This window comes from Bison bison, unplaced genomic scaffold (genome assembly GCF_000754665.1).
Source record: "Bison bison bison isolate TAMUID 2011002044 unplaced genomic scaffold, Bison_UMD1.0 scf7180017864489, whole genome shotgun sequence".
Classification (NCBI taxonomy): Eukaryota; Metazoa; Chordata; class Mammalia; order Artiodactyla; family Bovidae; genus Bison; species Bison bison.
The window spans coordinates 2965821-2987840 of NW_011495048.1; the positions used below are offsets into that span (position 1 = coordinate 2965821).

Consider the following 22020-nt stretch of genomic DNA (forward strand, 5'->3'; position numbering starts at 1 on the left):
ATTATTAATTATTGTATAATTTGTTCAATCTATTAAAATTACCTTTTTTTAAGTTACAGGAAAATTCAGTACAAGTAAAATGTCAAGGAAGTATGTTAAAGATCCCATGCGAAGAGTTGACTCATTGGAAAAGACTCTGATGCTGGGAGGGATTGGGGGCAGGAGGAGAAGGGGACAACAGAGGATGAGATGGCTGGATGGCATCACTGACTCGATAGACGTGAGTCTCAGTGAACTCTGGGAGTTGGTGATGGACAGGGAGGCCTGGCGTGCTGCGATTCATGGGGTCGCAAAGAGTGGGACACAACTGAGCAACTTCACTTTCACTTTTCACTTTCATGCATTGGAGAAGGAAATGGCAACCCACTCCAGTGTTCTTGCCTGGAGAATCCCAGGGACAGAGGAGCCTAGTGGGCTGCTGTCTACGGGGTCGCACAGAGTCGGACACGACTGAAGCGATTTAGCAGCAGCAGCAGCAGAGCAGAGGAAACAGGTGAATAATTTTGTTCCGAACAGGGGATTCAAAAGACTCAGAATGTATTCAATCTGTTGCTAATGCTCTGCTGCTTCTCCCTCTCTGCCCCTACCCCTCCTCCTCCTTCTTATTCTCTTTCTTCCTCTGACGAGAATTATGATTGTGACTATGATTATCACAAAAGAAGAGGATACAGGGTTGTCATTTACCCATTCCAAAAATACTTATTCACTATTCTAGGCAAGATTCTCTAGAGCCTAAGGTTTGTGAATAAGACAACATTCTTCTTATGGGAGCTTAAAAATTCCAGTGGAATAGCAGACAGTAACCACACAAAGAGATGCTGTAATTTCAGAGGCTGGCAGGTGCTATAACAGAAATTAATAACTGAGATGACTAATAACAATATTTGTCATTGTTGTTTAGTCACTAAGTCATGTCTGACTCTTTGTGACCCCATGGACATAGCCCGCCAGACTCCACTGTCCATGGGATCTGGAGTGGCTTGTCATTTCCTTCTCCAGGGGATCTTCTCAACCCAGGGATTAAACCCTCATCTCCTGCATTGGCAGGCAGGTTCTTTACCACTCATCCACCAGAGAAGCCCAAGAATAACCTAATCTACCTGAAATTTGAAAGAAGGGCATGTATACAAAGCTGGAGGAAGAACTTTCCAGGGGGTGGTATGTACAAAGTTGACAAATCAGCAGAGTCTGGTGCGTCTGAAGTACAGGGAGGCATCACACTCTTGAAACACTTAGTTCTTAGAGTGTAACAGTTTCCTAAAGGAATCAAGAGAAACTTTTCAGCATAGGCTCAAGGCAGCATTAAGCCCAAGCATGGAGGCCCAGGGAGCTTATCTTTGAAAGGTTTCCCATGTCTTTTGGAAACAAAGGAAAGGCTTATTATCTAGGCTTTTGGTGGTATACAGCCTGCTGCTCTCCTGACAGTTGTGTGAGGTCTTTCTTGAAATACCCAAAAGGCTCTCCCAAGAAGATCAATTGATGGATTGTGCTGTCTAGGCTGTCTGAACTGGGACAGCCAAATCTGATGACTTTGCAGGCAACTCTGTCAACAATCTTTGCTCGTTGACTGAGTCAGAGACAGCCCCTTCCTGTCTCATGATGTTACTTGGTCTTCCTCATCATATTGACTGACCTTGTAAGATTCAGAACCAACTTTCAAGTGCTCTGATAAGGAGTGAAGCTAGCTAGAATTTTAAGCATGGGACTTAATTTTGCTGTTAACACAGATTTTCATTTTCACCTCATGTTTCATTTTAGATTTTCTATTCTTTCTGACACCAAGAGGAGCTCCTTATAGAAATCCACTGTAGATAAGGTGACTGACATCTATCCAGGGAGACTGCTGCAACAGACAACCTGCTCCTACTCCAGAAGGGCTTCCCAAGTGGCGCAATGGTAAAGAACCCACCTGCCAATGCAAGAGACGTGGGTTCAATCCCTGGGTTGTGAAGATCCCTTGGAGAAAGCAATGGCAACTCACCCCAGTATTTTTGTCTGGGAAATCCCATGGACAGGTGAGCCTAGCAGGCTATATACTACAGGGTCACAAAGAATCAGACACGAGTTGGCAATAAAACAACTCCAGAATTTATCAGCAGCACCACTCTAGACACGCTCAATGACCATGTCTTTTTCTTCATTATCTGAGGCTGGTGACAAGTAGGAATTTCCTGTCTGAGCCCTTCAAATAACTGTGTTTCTCCACCACACAACCCCTAGTCCTGCCTTCCAAGGCTGTCCCGTCCACTCTCTTGTTCCATGGTCACATTTGCACTGTTCTCTTTAAATTCTTCAAAGATACTTTATAACAAGTGTCTAATGATTGCAAATCTTCACCCTTGTAGTTCTGATCTTACTGGTTGCTTTTGCCAACTGTCAGTCATAGCAGCGTGTTTCACTTTGTTTTCATTGACTCTGGAATGCCAATTTCTGTTCCTTGTAACTTTATCTGTGGAAATTCTTTGAGGGCTGTGTTTAAAGTGTATTCCTCTAGAGAGAGTTGGTATTTGCTTCTGCAAGGTACCGGACAACTCACCACCTAGAATGACTTAAACTTTTGAGAAAGTAATAGAGATTCTGATCTCAAAACTGAGTGATTTTGAGTTTGTGGTTAGAAATTCTTGGTGGCAGAGGAGGGGTTCTTCTTTCCTTCTTTGAAAAAGCCAAGACAGCATATATTTCTATTGTTTCTCTCTACATGAAAGTTTTATTTTCTTCGCCCCTGCCCTCAAAGTGTCACCACCTGAGAACCCAGGCTTTACACTGAGGTCCCTAATCTGCCTGGCCATCCAGCTGGGTCACAGACTCTGCCTCCTGTTCTTTACAATTTGTGCCATTGAGAACTCAAGTCTAGGCCTGAGGAATCTGCAAACCTATCTCTAGACTATTGTATTCCTGTCAATTCTTACCTCTCAGTAACTCCTTTATATTCTTGTGAGTTTATCCATGCATTGAAAAGACTTTTAAGAAATTATACCACCAGGCACACAGGTGTAAAAGGAAGAAAGGGAAGGGGCTGGAGGAGAGAGAGCGAGCCCGACTGCTCAGAACTGCTCTTCCTCCACAGTGAAGTCACCAGTAAGCTCCGGGAGTTGATATGACCTCTGTTGCTCAGACTTAACTCATTATAGAACTAAGACTGGAGGCCTCATTTTGATGGCAAGGCTACCTGTTTAAACTCTGCTAAACTACCCACAGTAGAGAACAAAGGAATGTTTCCTGTAAGAAGTACTATTCCTGGCCAGGGAGATTGTATGTGATACTGCACAGAGAATTGACCTTAATGATTCAAGTGAAACAGAGCTAGTTAGACCCATCTGTCCAAGGATCCTGTAAGCCATTTAATTGTATGTATGAGCTAATGACACATAATAGCAAATACGTATGCCATACTGTACATTTCGAAGGGTTTAAGTTCCCCACCATGACAACTGCCTCATACCATGAGTCCTTTAAAACCAAGGAGATCCACCATGCCCCCACAGCGTGGATGTTACATGCAACTGTGCCCCACAGCCACAGTGAGACTGTGCCCACGTCACCCTAGTGTCAGTCAGCAACCTGCCAGTCTGGCTCTCCTCCTGAGGCCTCTTGGAACATTGTTATGCTCTATGGGATGCCTGAATCCAGCACAATATCTCTTACACTCTCACCTGCATCATTTCCTTCTAAGGAACATGTTACCACCAAGGTTGGACATGCTCCCACCACCTGTGCCTGAGTGAGTGCCGGCCAGCATGACCCCCATAATATTTCCTTGGCTTTCTGAGACCCCATTCCAGCAAAGGAATACAATAAAATATATGAAGAAGGACTCAAAAAAAGAATAAAAAATTGCAAGACACTGTACTAGTCCCAGTGTACCCCTAGGAGTCACACTGAAAACTGCTCAGAAACAGGCAAATAGGATTGCAAATGCCATAAGTCAAAGACAGAAGCCTCATAAGCTATCCAGATGACTCCCCATCCCAAGCATATTTCATTGGAAGAGTAGGTTCAAAGGATAGTTTTAGACCTGAGAGAAAGGGCTGGTAAACTAGATTTACTCTTTCAATGTCTGAGCAAGAACCTTCAACTGAAAAGGAATTTTAAAGCTGTCTCTTCATGGAAGCAGATTTTACATGAAAAGCATAATAGCATAGATGAATTTCAGCCTCAAATTAATAAAGATGTGGGCACTGAACATATTTGAAGGCAGAAAGAAGAAAAGAAAGTGAATGTGACAGTCGCTCAGTCACGTCCGACTCTTTCTGGCCTGAATTCTCCAGGCCAGAATACTGGAGTGGGTAGCCGGTCCCTTCTCCAGGGGATCTTCCCAACCCCGGGATCAAACCCAGGTCTTCCACATTGCAGGTGTATTCTTTACCAGATGAGCCACAAGAGAAGCCCAGGAAGAAGAAAGGGGGGGGGGGGGAAGAAAAGTTTCAAATAAGGGAAAGGCAAGGAAAACCTTCTCACTGAAGACACCAAATTTGGGATATCAGGACTCTTTCCTTTTTTTTTTTTTTACTGTCTCCCCCAACCCCACACAAAGTTTCCTATTATTGACATCTTGCACTTTGCATGCCACATTTGTTAAAATTGATGAATACATATTGGTACATTATTACTAATAAAACCCATAGTTTACACTAGTGTTCACTTTTTATATTGTATAGTTCTATGGGTTTTGACAATTGTATAATGTCTGCTTTGCTAATGGACAATTTTAATTTTAGTATAGGGTCTCTAAGGTGATTGTCTTGTGTGCTGTTTTCCTGACCTCTTGGGTTCCTTGAATGTAGCTTTTCCTGTCTTCTGTGCTTTCTAAGGAGAGAAGATAATTATCTAGATATTTAAATTATTGACCTCAGTTGACAAGGGTGATTTTAAAAAATAGCTCTTTGAAATTTGTTACATTTCCCTCCTCTTCTTTTTTTTTTTTTTTTGAATGGTAAGACATTTACTGAGAGTGTTCTATGTGCCAACTGTGGTTTTAAGATCATTAGTTGTATTAACTCATCTGATTTTTACAACACTGCTATGCTGCTGCTGCTGCTGTTGCTGCTAAGTCGCGTCAGTCGTGTCCGACTCTGTGCGACCCCATAGACGGCAGCCCACCAGGCTCCCTTGTCCCTGGGATTCTCCTGGCAAGAATACTGGAGTGGGTTGCCATTTCCTTCTCCAATGCATGAAAGTGAAAAGTGAAAGTGAAGTCGCTCAGTCGTGTCCCGACTCTTAACCCCAGGGACTACAGCCTAGCCTACCAGGACTCTTTCCCTCGAATGAAGATATCAGTCTTATTAAGATAATTCTTAATTTCCCCTTAAAATGGAAGGCCATTATGGGGCAAATGGGCAACTTTAGGTCATATATGACCCACAAACATTTTTTAAACATTACTTTCTACTTTATTTTTAAGCCAAACCTTTTAGTAGAAAAATTCAGAATCAGCCAAATTGACTTTCATGAATTTCATCCTCTCTCTTACATGATTACGTAAGGAAGAGAAATGAGAAGGCCTAGATAATACTGGAAACAAATTTTATGTTTAATCAGGCAATTACTCTTATTCTTATGTAATAACAACTATTCCATCTTTCTCCTAGATTCCTATTCAGGAGAAATCCAACATTATAACAATTTCTATGACAAAATTATCTTTCTATGATGTTTCTTTCAGAAGCTTTTAGTGCCTTCTCTGGATCTGGGTCAAATCTAACTATTGAACTTGCCCAATAGCTGTCCTACACATTGCCAACTTACAGAAATTCTGATAAATGAAAATCAAATCTATAGAGAAAATCAAGCACAGAAAAACACTCCTAGACACTTTTAAACCTCAGAGGCATTTAACTTTTCTTTAGCTATAAAATGATAATTGCACAAAATTTTCAGGGAACCCCTTAAGCACAAGAACCGAGAAGCCATGCTCTCCACGTCTTCTTACTTGTTTCTCAGTCACGCTTGGGATCTCAGTCACTTGTCTCTCCTGGCAGCCCCAGAAGCCTTGCCTACTTATCTTTTCCAGAATTCTTCTGTAAAACCACTCTCAAAATGAATTGCTTCTAAATGAAATATTGCATATTTATATGATAAAATACTATGCAGTCAGTCAACATAAGGTTTGAGAATGTTTATTGTTATGGTAATGTAGTCATAATATATTAGGTAAAGAAAATAGATTACAAATCACCATTTACAAAGAGTCCACTTTTAAAACTCCAGGCAAAACATATGTATGTCTCTGTATGTATAAATATATCACTCATATAAGTTTAAAAACATTGGAAAGACACGTACAAAATTATCAATGATGATTATCTTTAGAGGGTGAGCTTGTGAATACATTTTTGTCTTCCATCTTTTTTTGTTTTTTAATGAACATATATTTCTTTTGCACTATTAAAAAGCAGTGTAAAGCCCACTCTTTTCAGAGCTCCCCAGGCCCTGGATATCACTCTACATGTTCCTCATGTTCTTCTGTATGCTGAAGCCTTGGAGGGGTATGGTTGGAAGCTGGTTGGAAATGACAGTTTTGAGGTCTCATGTCAGACCTCAACCCTTCACAAATAGGTTCCATCTGGAACTCCCTTTACATTAAATGACATTCTATAGCAAAAGCTATGACAATCTACTATAAGGCACTTACAGTAAGTATATATGGCCACATGCACTTTTCATATGTGTATTACATTTGTGGTTTACACACTGTCCCCAGGGATTCACTTAGGTGGTTCAAGAAGTTTGAAAAAAGTTAACTCAAATATTTTGTAAAAATATAGAACTTTAATTATTCATAAAAATAAAATAAAAAATTACCTGCCACACTTTAATACTGATGATACCACAAAGTCATTCCTTTATGCCACCTGAGTCTCTGCTATCATTATGCAAAAAAACTTTAATTGTGCAATTGTTTAAGAAAATTGTAGCTGTGGATTAATTTTCAATGAATAATCTAGAGCAACACACAGTGTTTTTGTCTGTGTAATTGAAGCAAGCAGTTCAGCATCACAAGGCACAAGGTCCAGACATATCTACTTACCACCTTTCCTCACCAAAGCTGAAGAGTATACAGGGAAGTACTGGATTACCACATCTCCATATAGTTCTGCATTCATGTTTTAGCAATTAAAATAAGCATTATATATTTTACATTTATAAGAATGTGAATCATATTTGGATAGTTTGGTGATACAACTTGGAAATGAAATGTTTCCACTGAACTCCTTTTTCAAATTGAATCAGTCCTAGCAGACTGTCCAGACATTAAAAAGTGAGCTGTTTACAAAGTTTGCTATATCTGAGGAAATCAGAATTTTCTGTGTAACTAAAACAAGACAAGATATCAAAACTGAAGAGATCATATTAGGGTGGCTATACAAGTGCAGCGGTCATTCACACTGCCTGAGGTCCATTCTAAGGCCATAAATAGTAACAATCTGAGCACTTCGCTACCTCTTGGCACAAGCCACCATCCTGAATGACTCAAGTGCTCCTCATCTGTCCTCCTGCTTTGTTACCCTTTGAACTCCTATGGCCTGTCCTCAACATCTAATTCAAGGCATTTTCTGCCCAATACGCTCCAAAGGCCTCCCATTTCATTCAAATAAAAGCCAAATTCTGAATAATGGTTTGCAAGGTGCTTCAGAGTCTGACACCTTGTCCCCTGGAAGACTCCATCTCCTGCTACCCCTCACTGACTTAGAACAGCCACATGAGCCTCCCCAGGAAGGTTCCTCAAGAGCCTGGCATGAAGGGGCATCCCCCAGGACCGCTGCTACCAGTGTCCCCATTCCCACATTGAACCACTGGTGACCCATGCCTCTACGGGAGACCCTCCAACACTAACAGGACCAGAAGCAACTTTTTGTGGGTGTAGCTGGACACTGTCATGCTTTCCACCCAGGCAAATCTATAACTGAAGATAGATTCAAGTGCCCCTGGGGCCCAGTCCAGTGAAAGTGACCAGATCACGCCTGTCCATCAAAGGCACAAGCTCTCTTCATCTCCACCCCATTGGTGCCAAGTGAGAACGTGGGTCCTAAATTTTTGGACCGTTTCATTGTATAAGGGAAACAGAAAGTTCTGACTTTTAATGGAATCTCCCACAATTAAAATTTTGGCAATTCAAAAATTTAAAAAAACAAGAGCCAAAAAAAAGAGTTTGGCACCTTTCCACATAAGTTCAAAGAGGATTAGACCTTGCTGCTCCTACCAACTCAAGTGCAGTCTGCTCCCTCATCTCTAGAATATCTTTAACCATGTGTCATCTTAGTGAACTTTTTCCAGGTCATCCTTACAACTACACTCCATGCTGCTGTTTCCTAGGTTTTATTTCCATGTTTCACTAATCACCATCTGAGATAACTCTTGCTCAAATGACTGACTGGTTGATGGTCTGTCTCCCCCACCTTGAGTGTAAACTCAATAAAAGCTGAGAATTGTGTCTATGTTTTTCCCTTCTATAACCCCAGAATCCTAGAACAGTGTCTGGTACAAAGTACCAGGCACACAGCACATATTCATTAAATAAATAGAGTACTCTAAATTCAAATCCATCACCAAATTCTTATCAATAAAATACCCTCTTTAATTGTTTCCTATCATGGGGCCACTTCTTAAGATTTTTTTATGAAAGGGAGTTTTACTGCCACCAAAAAAAGCTGCATAAAATTATAAGTTTCAGATGCAAAATTATATATTCATTATAATTTGAATCTATTTATAGTACTTAGCATAACACTGCAACAACCACCCTGATGGCAATAATCCAAAGGTCACACATCCTTTTGAACAAGAGTCTCTCTCTACCCATTAGTCTCCACATATGTACAATAATGTTGTTCTATTTAAAGGGACACTATTTTTAAGACTCTTTTTGGGATTACATCATAAACTTAATTAAAAAATAATTAAGGCCACCAAGGGCTTTCTTAAAACCATTCCAATAGACTCCAGTGTTCTTGCCTGGAGAATCCCAGGGACGAGGGAGCCTGGTGGGCTTCCGTCTATGGGGTCACACAGTCGGACACGACTGAAGCGACTTAGCAGCAGCAGACTTTTCTAACATTGTCACACTCTGTAATCATAAACTTTACCACATGCATCTGTACTTTCAGTCCTTTTTTTTCTTTTTCAAAACACTGTTTCTTTTACATGCATGATTTTGTTATATCTTCAAATCACACACATTCATTACCTTGAATATACTTTTAGGAAACATTTAACAAACAACCGATACCCTTTTGCACTCAGTGTATCCACATAGCTAAGCATGGCTCATGCCCCATGCAGATGACTTTCTCCTAATCATTTAGTGTACATCTTCAGTGTTCATCTCCCTCCATTTCATACCACTTGGCATGTATGTGTACGATTTTAGAACACCTTCACCTTGATGAGTTAAATTTTCATCAAGAACTGATCAGGAGATTTTTAAAACCCAGAAGTGTCAGTTCTGTCTATAGCCATACCACCCTGAATATGTTGAATTTCATCAGAAGTATCAGTTATGCCAGTTTTAAAATCTCTTCTTCTCAACATAATTATTTCTTCATCCTAATGATATTGCCTAGCATGTTAAGATGAAAATCTGCAGTCATAATATGATCATACCTTCATTTCCAGAGCTAACAAAATTGCAAAAGAAATTTAACAGCATAGTCACAACTGACTAATTTTTTGGTTGCCATTAACTACAGTAGACTTTTTAGCCAAGGCATATAGATATATAGTGGTTTTATATTAATATATGCTATATAAAAAGAAATATAAATTGAAACTGTGGCAGTAGAAATGAGTGCACTAGACATGGATTATGATGCTGGTTTAGATGCATCCAATTTTACCTTGAAATCACCAAAGAAGTGTGAAGGCAAAGTAAATTTTATGCACTTTATATAAAAGTCAATAGTAGGTGTTTTATTTCAGGCTTTGATCCTGGTGATTCAAAGTGAATAGAATTTGCACACTTTAAAATTTAAGCACTATACCCACCTATGTATTATCTATAACTGTATCAAAGTAGAAATCAAATTTTCAATAAAAATACAAAACATTCCTTCATCACAAGGTTGTGAACAGAAAAACAAGCACCTGGAGTCAATAAAACACAAAAAAATCCATCAACTCTGCTGAACTAAGTGAGTTTATACTAAAAAAAAAAACTTGTACTTGACAGGATTCTAGACAACAAACTGAAAATTACATGTCACATCTCGATCAATTCTTATTCAATCACATTCTGTGATTAAAAGAGCACAGAAACATACTTCTTGTTCTGATATATTTATATTGAGATCTTAACCATCACTCCTGATCTCTGCAGTTTCTAATTCTGTCTCTGGCAGTAATTCTCCATTGCTAGAAATACCAGCATGCCTTCATATAAAATCAAATTCCACATATAAACCATTAGCCTGTTGCCATTCTGTTAAAAACAAACAAACAGAATCCCAGATTTTATAAGCCCTCTTTTTTTGTTATTCAAGATTCTCACAGGATGGGAGCCACTGATCAGCATTTCTAGCTGTACTCTGCATAGCACCTGTAGCCCCAAATCCCAAAAGTGTTGGCCATCCTGATCCAAGAGAGGAGTCCTCATAAGCAGCTGGGTACCACGTGAGTCATCCACATCTTATTCTTTGTGTGCTGAAAATGGGCAAGTCTTCAATATCAAAGAATCTGAAGGTGTATGGAAAGGAAACAGATTTGGGTTTTCATAGGGCATTTGGCACTTTTTGTTTTTCAGATCAAAGTTCTCCAGAGGGTCTGGCAGCAGTAGCTCTGTGCCTGTCATCACTGACTCCTGGCTTGACCCAGGGGCCTACACGTTGGTTAGGGATGGGAGTGGTAAGGAGGGAAGGACACGAGTTGGCTGCTCTGTCTCAGTCTTGCCTGGGGTTGTTTCAACAGGGCCCAGAGTGAGTTTCAAAAGATGGGAGCAGATTTTCAGACTCCCCATTCTCTACCTGACAACTACACAGGCCATTCCTTCAATATGTAATGGCAAGGCCTCGCTACATTTTCCCACTTTATGCTGAATTCTTCCCAACTCAGGAGTCCAGAACATGAGGAATGCAGATCATTCACAGTTACAAGACCTGGGCATCAACAACATCATCTCTGCTGAATACATAATTCAGTGCTTTTCAAAACAAAGAATATGATTTCATCTCCTTCGTCTATTTACCAGTCTACAGGAACTACCTCATTTCATACCTGTAGGAGAGAACAGCTGCTGTCGCTGCTGCCATATGAATAGGTTTTACTAATATCCACTTGAAAACTTGAAGACTCATTCTCATAACAATTTCTAAATGCACAGTGAATCAATAAAGTTCCCCCAGATTCTATTACAGTTAGAATTTTCCACCTTAACCAACTCAGTCCAAACATTGAGAATCTGTATTTTCTAATGCCTCTTAGGGGTGAAGATTAGCCATCCACTGCTGCCCGTGATTTTGACATTACTCTGAGCAAAGGACTTCAGAATATCCTGTTATTTCCAACCACCATCTACTTTTACCAACAGAAAACTTTCCTCAATCAAAGGCAAACCACTAAAACGACCCAGAAATCACTCAAGTAAATAGCCAAAGTATTCCTCTGAAACCTGTTCCACCAATCTCGTTCCTTCTGCCAACGCATTCTGAGAAATCAAGACAGAGCTCTCCCAAGGCGGCTCTTGGATTTCACCTGACCGACTCTCTCAGGGCATCTCCTGTCCTGGAGCCACCTGATCGCGCACCAGAATCTTCCACAGTGGTCGGCGCGGGCCCGAGAGCCTGGGACTTACGTTGTTCATGTACTCGCTAAGCAGGTCCTGGAGCGCTTGGCGCACCGCGTTGCACTCGGCCACGATCCGCTCGCGCCGGTCATCGCGGGTGCACGAAGAGTCAGCCATGAGCGCTGCGCCGCTAATGATGCTCTCCAGGCGCTCCTCCAGGGACGGGCGGAACCGGGCCTCGCTGAATGTCATGGGGTCCAGGATGATCTTGTTCTGAAAGGAGCACAGTGTGAAAGAAATCAGCAGAGAAGAGGCGGCTACCTTTGTACCCTGATCTCAAAAACAGAAATTTCTGAGACAAGGACTAGACTCTCCCTGGAGAATAAACCAACTACTTAAATAAAGGCTAAAGTGGCCTTGACACAGTCTCAACTTTCTGTAAGATACTTTGTCCTGAATCTAATCTTCAGGGAGAAAATGTCACGTTTTGTTTTAGAATGTGTTCTTGGGAAAGGCTGTATCAATGGAAGGGTTTTCCAAAGAGACTGTGACACTTGACTTTTTTTTTTTTTTTTTAATTTGTAGGCATCTAGGAAAACACATTTCAGTGTAGCACTTTGGGAGACTATGAGAAGATTTTAAAGCCCTAGACTAGAACACACTATGTAGTGGACAACTTAAGGATGCATTAGTGGTGACTTGTGTACCAACTGTGTCCCCTCATTAGAAGCAAAGGGTCTCATGGCAGGATGCTGCTTGAAACCTGAGTAAATAGCATCCAACAGGCACATACATTACAAGTCACAATACCTCCCACTAGGAACTAATGCTTAGCTACCTAATGCGAAGGACTGACTCATTGGAAAAGACCCTGATGTTGGGAAAGATTGAAGGCAGGAGGAGAAGGGGGCCTCAGAGGATGAGATGGTTGGATGGCATCACTGACTCAATGGACATGAGTTTGAGCAAGCTTCCGGAGTCAGTGATGGACAGGGAAGCCTGGAGTGCTACAGTCCACGGGGTCACAAAGAGTTGGACATGACTGAACAACTGAACTGAATTGAGGAACCAATGTGTTGTATAAAAACTAGATTTCTAGAAAAGGATTCATAATGTGTGTGCATGTATCTGTGTGTGATTGAGATGCACAGAAATATGCATCCAGAATTCAACAGATATATCAGCCTGTGTGAAGATCTGAGAATCATCAGGTCTATGTGAATGCAAGGTAGTGAATGGTATACTAGCAAAGTGAACAGAATAAGAGCAGACCTAAGAAGGCCCAATTAATCTCAACTTACAAAGGTTTACAGAAAGACAAGAATTAAAAAGAAGACTGAAACTATAGTCAGATAGAAAGAGCAGAATCTGAAGAACAATAATTCTAGCAAGTCAAGGGAGCAGAAACACTGATGAAGTGTGTGGTGACCAACTGCAGGAAACAAAAGAGACAATACTGACTTTGTCCAACGGTTGGTTTCTACTGGGAACCCCTTTTCTGCTCCGAACAAGGAGGACATTCCAGCAACATTAATCCAAGTGAAATGAGCAGCTGCAGGAAATGGTTTCCTCATCTTCACTGGTGGTACACACTCAGACATCCAAGGACCACCATGGTGGTGATGGAGTAAATGATCTTCCAACTCTAGGATCCTTTGGCAGGACTGCCTTGCCATCCTTTGATGTCATATATACATATATCTAAGAAAACACAATTTATCATATCTACAAATATAATCGGAGAAGGCAATGGCACCCCACTCCAGTACTCTTGCCTGGAAAATCCCATGGATGGAGGGGCCTGGTGGGCTGCAGTCCATGGGGTTGCGAAGAGTCGGACATTACTGAGCGACTTCACTTTCACTTTTCACTTTCCTGCATTGGAGAAGGAAATGGCAACCCACTCCAGTGTTCTTGCCTGGAAAATCGCAGGGATGGGGGAGCCTGGTGGCTGCCGTCTATGGGGTCACACAGAGTCGGACACGACTGAGGTGACTTAGCAGTAGCAGCAGCAACAAATATAATAAAGAAAGCAAATGAGAGTAGGTAGTTATAGCATTGCCCACCTGCCACCTGCTGATACACAGTATGTGCCTACTAGATTGCTTAGTGCTAAAAAGAGGGTGAAGATCATAAAAAAATAAAAATAAAAATCCTTGGGTAGAATTTTTTCCTAATAGGGATATAAAATAGCTACTTAGTTATTACAAAATAGATTCAGGTATGCACTCTGGGAAAGCCTGTCCTAACTCTCCAAAGCATCCTAAGGTATTTGAGGAGGGGGGCACTTCCCTGGTGGCTCAGCCAGTAAAGAATCTGCCTGCGATGCAGGACACCTGGCTTCAATTCCTGGATCGGGAAGATCCCCTGGAGTAGGGAATGGAAACCCACGCCAGTATTCTTGCCTGGAAAATTCCATGGATAGAGAAGTCTGGCAGGCTACAGTCCATGGGGTCCCAAAGAGTTGGATATGACTGAGCAACTAAGCACGTATGCATGCACATGCTCAAATGATCCATGGCTCTGATTCTCTGAGTCCTGTTAAAATGCAGAACTCCATGACAGGGAGATCCTTTGAGCACAAAAGTATGACATCCTGAGGAATGAATGAAGCAAGTGGTGACTTACAAGGAAGCACTCACTAAACACAGACCAGGTCTGAGGTCCACTGGAATCGTGGATTTCCTAGAAATTTACTCATTGGTCAAAGTTCTCCCTTCAGTTTAGAGGATGAACAGGAGATATGCTATTCTGTGATAGGTTTTGGCATAAAGACTACCTTCACATTTGCATTTTCTTAGGTCTTAGAAAAAGGACAATCTTTACTTAACTCAGAATAGTGTTACTCAAATCCTGTCCCTTGTGCCCAAGTAGCCTCTCAAACAGTGTCAAAAAATCACATGGAAGCCTCAGTACAGTGGATGGCTTTGCAGCTAGAGGTGTCCTGCCCCATTTGCCATCTGTTCTAGAGCTGTGTCTGCAAGGACTCTTCCCAGTGGGATCCATATGTGTTCTCTCTCCCTTTCTACTGCTTTTCAGATGATGCATTTATATATATATTTTTACCATGTAACATGCATTAAGTACTGATACTCTAATTAAAGAAATAACTAATCAAAATATAATTAGGCTATTATCCTTTATAAGGATTACTGATTTTTGAAGTACTCTTTTATAGAAATTCCTATTAACATAATACAGTGAAAAGTATTTGTTCTGCTTTGAGGTTTCAGGAGACTCTTCAGAGTTATATATTGGCTTGAGGATAGATTTTTACTAAATTTTTGGACTAAAAAATATAAAGAAATGCCAACTTGATAGAAATATACTGAGGTAAATTTGAACTCAATAAAGGCAACTGTAAAAGTTTCTCTGCAGAACAAGGAAAATGTTCTATTACCATTATACTATTACTTCTTAAAGTATTTTCCATGGAATCTGAGCCTAGAGATGTAATGTTTTGATGAAAAATTAAGTTTTCCTGGCCAGATATTTTTTGGAAATACTGCATGGCCCAGGATACATTAACACATGAAATGCTTTGGGGAATTCTGCATTAAAGAAGTCAGTTTACGGCAGCATTCCTCAAACCTATTTGAGCCTAGAAGGGGTGCCCTTTTAAAATACATGTATTATCTATGAGAACCTAAGGAACACACTTTGGGGATCGTAGCAAGAGAAAATTTACAGCGGCAGCGGAATGAGCTCCAAACCTCCATGGCCCAGGGCTGTCATGAAAGTAAATGCACTGAAACATTGAGCTTGAAAAACTCTGCATAAAAGTTACACTATTCATCATATTTCTAATGGAATTATTCATTACTTATAGATCACAGGGGAAAGGCTTTAAAAAAAATCTCCCTGGAGAAGAAACAATAAATTTACAGTATTTCTGTCTATATCCATGGTGGAGATGGGGAGCACCATGATGGATATGAAAAGCTAGAGGGGAGAAGCCTCTGAGGGGAAAGAAAAGGCCTAAAGGGCAGTACACATGTGCGTGTGCCTCTGTGTGCATGCGTGTTGGGGGGAGGGGTTGGCTGTGTGTGTCTTATGTATGAGGAGTGGGTTCGGGTTGTGGGTAATGGGTATGGGGATAAACTGGGGGCAGAAGGTATGGGTTGTTGGGGTGTGTGTGTGTGTGCGCGCATGTGTTTATTTTCAGAAAACTGGAGAGCTCTCAAACAGGCTTTAGGAAATCAGAAAAGAATATGAAAAAAAGAAGAACCAGATGAAGTCAGTGGCTTAAGGACTAGAGGATAAGACCATCTACTGTTGCTAAAGTGATAGGAAAAAACAAACTCCTAGAGCTGGATCCTGAGCAAGAAATTCAGAGAATGAAAGTCTAAGATGAATGTAGGAGTGCTGCTTCTGAATTGTTTGGGAATGACTTTAAAAAGAAACACTTAGGCAAGTTCTCTTTGCTAGCACACTTGGGGGTCATTTCACATCAGTATATACATCTTATTTTCTAGCATCAGCTCAGCAGGTCTTCGGCTCTCTATGCGGCTGCCCTCTACTGGCCAGATGGCGCTCAGCAGCAGCAGCACCCAGGATCAAACCCAGCTCCCTGGTCACTGAGGGAATATTTCACGGGTAACATGCAAGCATCAAACAGAGAAAAAGGAAGGCCAAGGATTCCTGGCTCTCCCTTTATGACAAACTTGGGCTTCCACAAGAGGATTTTATGCTGTTTCCAAGTGTACAGGCTTATTTCTTTTAGTCCACTGAGATTTTACATTTTAAATATCTAAGTCCCTTGTTTGCATTCTTAAAGCTCATTTAATCTTTTTATCCTTTTGATATTTTAGCTCATCTTATATTGTCATTTTAGTTCATTTTAAAATTGTGGGACTGCATGTTTTTTACTTTATCTTTTTCTTCTTTTTTTAAAATAAGGCTTAATTTCTTTTTATCTTGTCTATTTTCAGACCCTTTATAATAATTGAACTGCATATCTTGCATAATATTTTGTGCGTTGTGATTTTTACTTATTTTTATTAACATCTTTACTTTAAAAATCACTGTTTTCATTCTGACAGTTTATAGAGTGGTAACTGGAAAACATGACCACAAAGACAGAAGCCACAATAATTCACTCCCAAGAAAAGGGGGCTAGAATCCTCTTCTACCATCAAGTTGGTGCTGTAATAGTCTCTCTCATCCTACATAACTGATTTCCCATTTTTTTCCCAATGTTGAACTGTATAAAAGTTTTAACTTGAAATAATTCAGGGAACCATATATTTTGAAACTACTTCCCAGAATAATACATTCACCTGTACTCAACCCACACACAACTGTTACAAGAGCACTGTTTTTAAATCACCCCTATCATCCATTCTCTTTACAAGGACTCACATGATCTAAAATTTCAGGAATATACCCAGATGCTGAGTTATACTTGCTGCAAGCTCTGACACCACAGGGTGCAGCAGAGAGACCAAAGCAAGAAGCTGAATGCATTTCAAATGGTTTGATAGGTCCACAATTCTGTGCCCATGATATTACCACCTCCATCTTATTAAAGAGGAAGATGGTGACAGATATGTTTCTCCCTGGACATCCAGCTAGGAGACAAAGACACCTGGCTTTGAGCACAGGGCTTTAGACTTTAAGTTTAGTGTTCCTTCCACTGTTTCAGACTGCCCATATTAAGTTAAATTGAGTCTAACAAATCATAATTATAAAAGTATATTTCTTATTTAAAAATAAATAAGTTCTCTGAAACCAAATATAATGGTATAAGTATCATCCATCATACTACCTTCTTTTATGGCATTTGGGTTAACTTGCCCTTCCCATGGATAGTTGAAAGTATAGCTATTAATTCAAGAAACAGGTGCCAGTTACTTCGGCCCAGATCAAAGAATCCTTTATTTCAAGAGGTTCACTGTCTAGTCAAATATTAAAAAACAAAAACTTGTTGAACCAACTGTAATTTGAAAAATATACCCATGTTAAGGAATGACTGAGTGATGGGAATCTGCACAGTTCAGAGGTTGAAGGTAGACACAGAGATCTTCCTGGAGATTATTCCTTAATTGAGACATAAAGAGTGACAAGCAGTTGACCAAGCAAAATTAGAGGCAATGGAGACAGAATAGGAAGTGGGAACAAATGCACAATATACAAAGTGTATCACAGTATACCAAGTGTATCAGAAGCAATTTACTGAAGCTGAAGTGTTAAGTCTGAAATCACAGGTGTGGTGTGCCATGAAGGGGCCCTAAGCAACTCTCATTTAAGAGAAACTTTTGCGTAAACATAGTTAACTGACCATATCCACCTGCTGCAACTATAGATCCACCAGTTTCACAAGGAGTCACATTTGACCCCAGCAGCCCCCGTCAATCACAGAGCCATTTCCTGTCCAGGGGGGACTTCTTGGGCAGGCAACCTCTGCTCTCGCTCTAGCCTCCTTACTGGCCCGGGTGAGACCCGCTCAAAACTGTGCCAAGGCTCTTCCTACACTGTCCTCTCTTTCCTGCTAATTTCACAGGCAGTTGACCTGCATAGCAGTTAAAAAGCTCTCTTGGCCTATTTCTGCTGGTTCTCTCCCACCTAATCCTCCACAGACAATTCCTTTATTACACGTCTAATCCCATCTGTTTTGGGATTTGTCTGTCTCCAAGGACCCGAAAGGACAAAAAAGGAGACAAAGTTGGTGAAGTGAGCAACAGCCAGATCTGAGGAGCCTTCTCTGCTCTATTAGGATGCTTTCACTCTGTAAATGCCCCTTCAGACACTGGAGAGTCATCAAGAGTTTGAAACATAAGAGTGACATAATCCTGTTTGGCTTTAGAAAGTTTTCCCCAGCAGTCAGGGAAGGCAGCTTTGGCAGAAGGAGAAGGCAGGGAGCAATTATCACGCCTTCAGAACCCAGAAGAAAGATGGGCTGAGTACAAGATTGTGTTTGTATAAAAAAGATTAAGGACGTTGTATTGGGACACATTGAGAATGTGAATCTGCAAAATTTGGAGATATATTGGCTATAAGAATGTAGAAGGAGTCAAGGATAAAACCTAAATTTCTGGCATGAGTAACATCAAAATGCACATATCAACCAGTTCTATCCTGGGTGTCAGCATCCTGTTTTGTAAGTAAAGTTTTATTAGAACAGTCAGGCCCATTCATTTACATACTGTCTATGGCTATTTTCACACTGCAGTGGAACAGTTTAAAAGTTAGGACAGAAACTGTATGGGTTGCAAAGTTTGGGATATTTCCTGTTGACTCTTTAAGAAAACATTTGCTGATTTTGAACAACTGTTAACAGGTAACAGATAAAGAAGAGCAGGTCTAGAATGTCTATGATTTATTTAAGTAGAAAAGTCTGGTGGAAAGTTGATTATAAGTACTGATATATGAAAATGGGCCAGCTATAAAGTGGAGTAGCCTTAGAATAAAGGCTGGAGTGGCAGCCATGAGAATGGATGTCCTATCCCAAGGCGATGGAACAGAATGAGAAGATCAGTGAATCCCAGACAGACTGGGAAACCCTCAATATATCACAGAAAAAAAAGTCCACAAATGACATGATAAAGAATGGTCAGAGAGATCTGATCAGACCTAGGAATGATTTTATTGCCGTAGTTTACAAGGAAGGATACTAGGGAATTTTATAAAAAGGGTAAATAAGCTCAAGACTGAAAATGTTCAGTGAAACTAAGAAGTAAGAAGTTACCAGTGGCAAATTGTGTGCTTACATGTGTATATCTGTATGAATGCAATATTTATTTATTTATTTTTATTTATTTATTTTTTTGCAACCCTGCTTTAGTTCTGTTTTACAATTTGTGCTTTTGTTAGTTTTATTCTTAACTGGTAAATATAATTTTTGATTTCCTTTGTTTGCTGGGTCACTCTACTGTACTTTATTTTTGTTGGACTGTTTTGACATTGCTTATGGGTGTATATCAGAGAAGGCAATGGCAAACCACTCCAGTACTCTTGCCTGGAAAATCCCCTGGACAGAGGAGCCGGGTAGGCTGCAGTCCATGGGGTCCTGAAGAGTCGGATACAACTCGCAATATTTATTTATAAATATTTTAATCCAAAAGCCACATCAGGCTCAATGGAAAGTAGTATAAGCAATTTATTTAACTAAATAAATTGGAGATGAAACAAAAATATTTTCAAATTCATAAAAAAAACTTTCAAATTCATAAAAATATTTAACATTTTCCAGAAGGTTCTAAAAACAACTAGAAAACAGAAAGAACTAAATGATATCAAATTAGGAAGGAATAGATAAAACTACATATGTCTGATTGCAGATGTTATAACTGCTCACTTAGAACAAATGGGAATCAACCAAAAATTTATTGCAAATTAAAATTTTTAAAAACTCATGAAAGCATTTATATTTATATGTAAAGTCAATTGCCTCTATACATACAAGAACTATCCAATTGGGAAGAGCAAATTTATAAGGACAAGAATTACAAAACAACATACACAGAAAAACACACTAAGATGTCAACTAGATACAAGAAATGTGCTGAAGAAAGGTGAATGGTGTAGGCACACACTTCAAGCACAGGGCAGAGGCAGAACTGGGACACACACCCTCTAGCTCTGGAGTCAAGTTCAATGGAATGTCCATTTCTCCATCTTAGACACTAAAGTAGTGTCTAGTAGGAGTGTAATGTAGCACATGATTCTTTCTACTTTCAGAAGGTATGGAAAACAGTGAATAATGATCAGAGGTCAAAACTCACAAGATGCTTTTTGTTGTTGTTGTTCAGCTGCTCAGTCGTGTCCAACTCTTTGCAAGCCCACGGACTACAGCATGCCGGGCTTCCCTTCCATCACCATCTCCCGGAGTTTGCTCAAACTCATGTTCATTGAGTTGGTGATGCCACCCAACCATCTCATCCTCCGTCATCCCCTTCTTCTTCTCCTGCCTTCAATCTTTCCAGCATCAGGGTCTTTTCTAATGAGTCGGCTCTTTGCATCAAGTGGCCAAAGTATTGGAACTTCAGCTTCAGCATCTGCTACTTTGTTGTTCAGTCGCTGGGAGGTATCCGGCTCTTTTGCAATGCCATGGAATGCACTGCACCAGGCCTTTGTCCATGGGATTTCCCAGGCAAGAATATTGGAGTGCTTTGCCATCTTCTTCTCCAGGGGATCTTCCCAACCCAGGGACTGAATCTGAAACTCTCACATTGGCAGGTGGATTCTTTGTACTAAACCACCTGGGAAGCCCACAAAGCTACATTAATCTACTTTTAGTTATCTATCTCCAACCGCACAGCAGGCATTATAACATACTTCTTCTACCAAGAAGGTAAACAAATATTTCTTAGTCTTTCCTGAGCTATGAATTAACAACCATCTTAAAGCTGAGTTCTTACCTAATGGCACTTATGAGCATGACTGGTGTAGGTGGTAAGATCAAGAACATAAAAGTAATATATTTAATTACAATTATGTCAGTAGAAAAGCTCCAGCACACACATAACCCTAATGGAGTGGTTTTATACCCACAGATTATGTTCCCAAGATTTTTAATGCACAGCTGAGGAAAGACAAGGCCTGGCGTGCTGTAATTCATGGGGTCGCAAAGAGTCGGACACAACTGAGCGACTGAACTGAACTGAGGAAAGTGAAGGTTTTTTTTTTTTTTTTTCCTTTACTAGCCAAGAAATTACTTGCTAAAGACTGGGAGAAAAATCTTATTTATTATCTTTACATCTTTCAGGCTTTCACTCTTAATTAAACTCTTTATCTCAAATGCGTACAGAATTTTCAAAATGCCAGAAAAGACAACAACAACCAGATGATTTAATCAATTGTTTTCCTAGCTCTAATCTTATAAACATGGAAAAAGCCAAAGCTAGTGGTATGAGTAAGTTCTGTGTTTCTTTGTTGTTTGTGACAACCCTGTGAGATAAATGTGCCCTGGGTTTTTACTACCTACATAGTTCAAGGTAGCAACTAACGAAAAATAATAAATTGTGCTGTTCTACCTCATAAACACCAGACCTTCACCACCTACTGTCCAACATAACTATTTCAAATCAAACAAGCAGAAGAAAGAATAAATGTCAACATGCCCTTCTGCAACCATTCACTTTCATTTTTTAAAGATGTTGGAAAAAAAGTCTCACAAAGGAAGGTAACATTAGTCAAAGTCATTCTTCTAAAGGAATATGTCATTCTGGTCTGGAGTAATTAAAGCAATGCAAATCAGAAAACTTAAATGACAACGAATGTTTAAGGGAGGGAATATTTCTCCTTTAAATATTCTGAGACTTTTCCTGGAATTGGCAACAATGTACATGTCTTCACCTCCCCTTTTT

At 40.2% G+C, this 22020-nt stretch overlaps 1 protein-coding gene across 3 annotated transcripts in view; it reads right to left on the reverse strand.

The window, feature by feature from the left end:
• CTNNA2 (catenin (cadherin-associated protein), alpha 2) overlaps positions 1–22020 on the reverse strand; it is a 1195405-nt gene that overhangs the window by 847404 nt on the left and 325981 nt on the right. For all 3 annotated transcript variants that reach the window (XM_010863262.1, XM_010863261.1, XM_010863260.1), the window contains exon 6: positions 11783–11986. In XM_010863262.1, coding sequence (XP_010861564.1) covers positions 11783–11986 — 204 coding nt within the window. The remainder of the gene's footprint in view (positions 1–11782; positions 11987–22020) is intronic.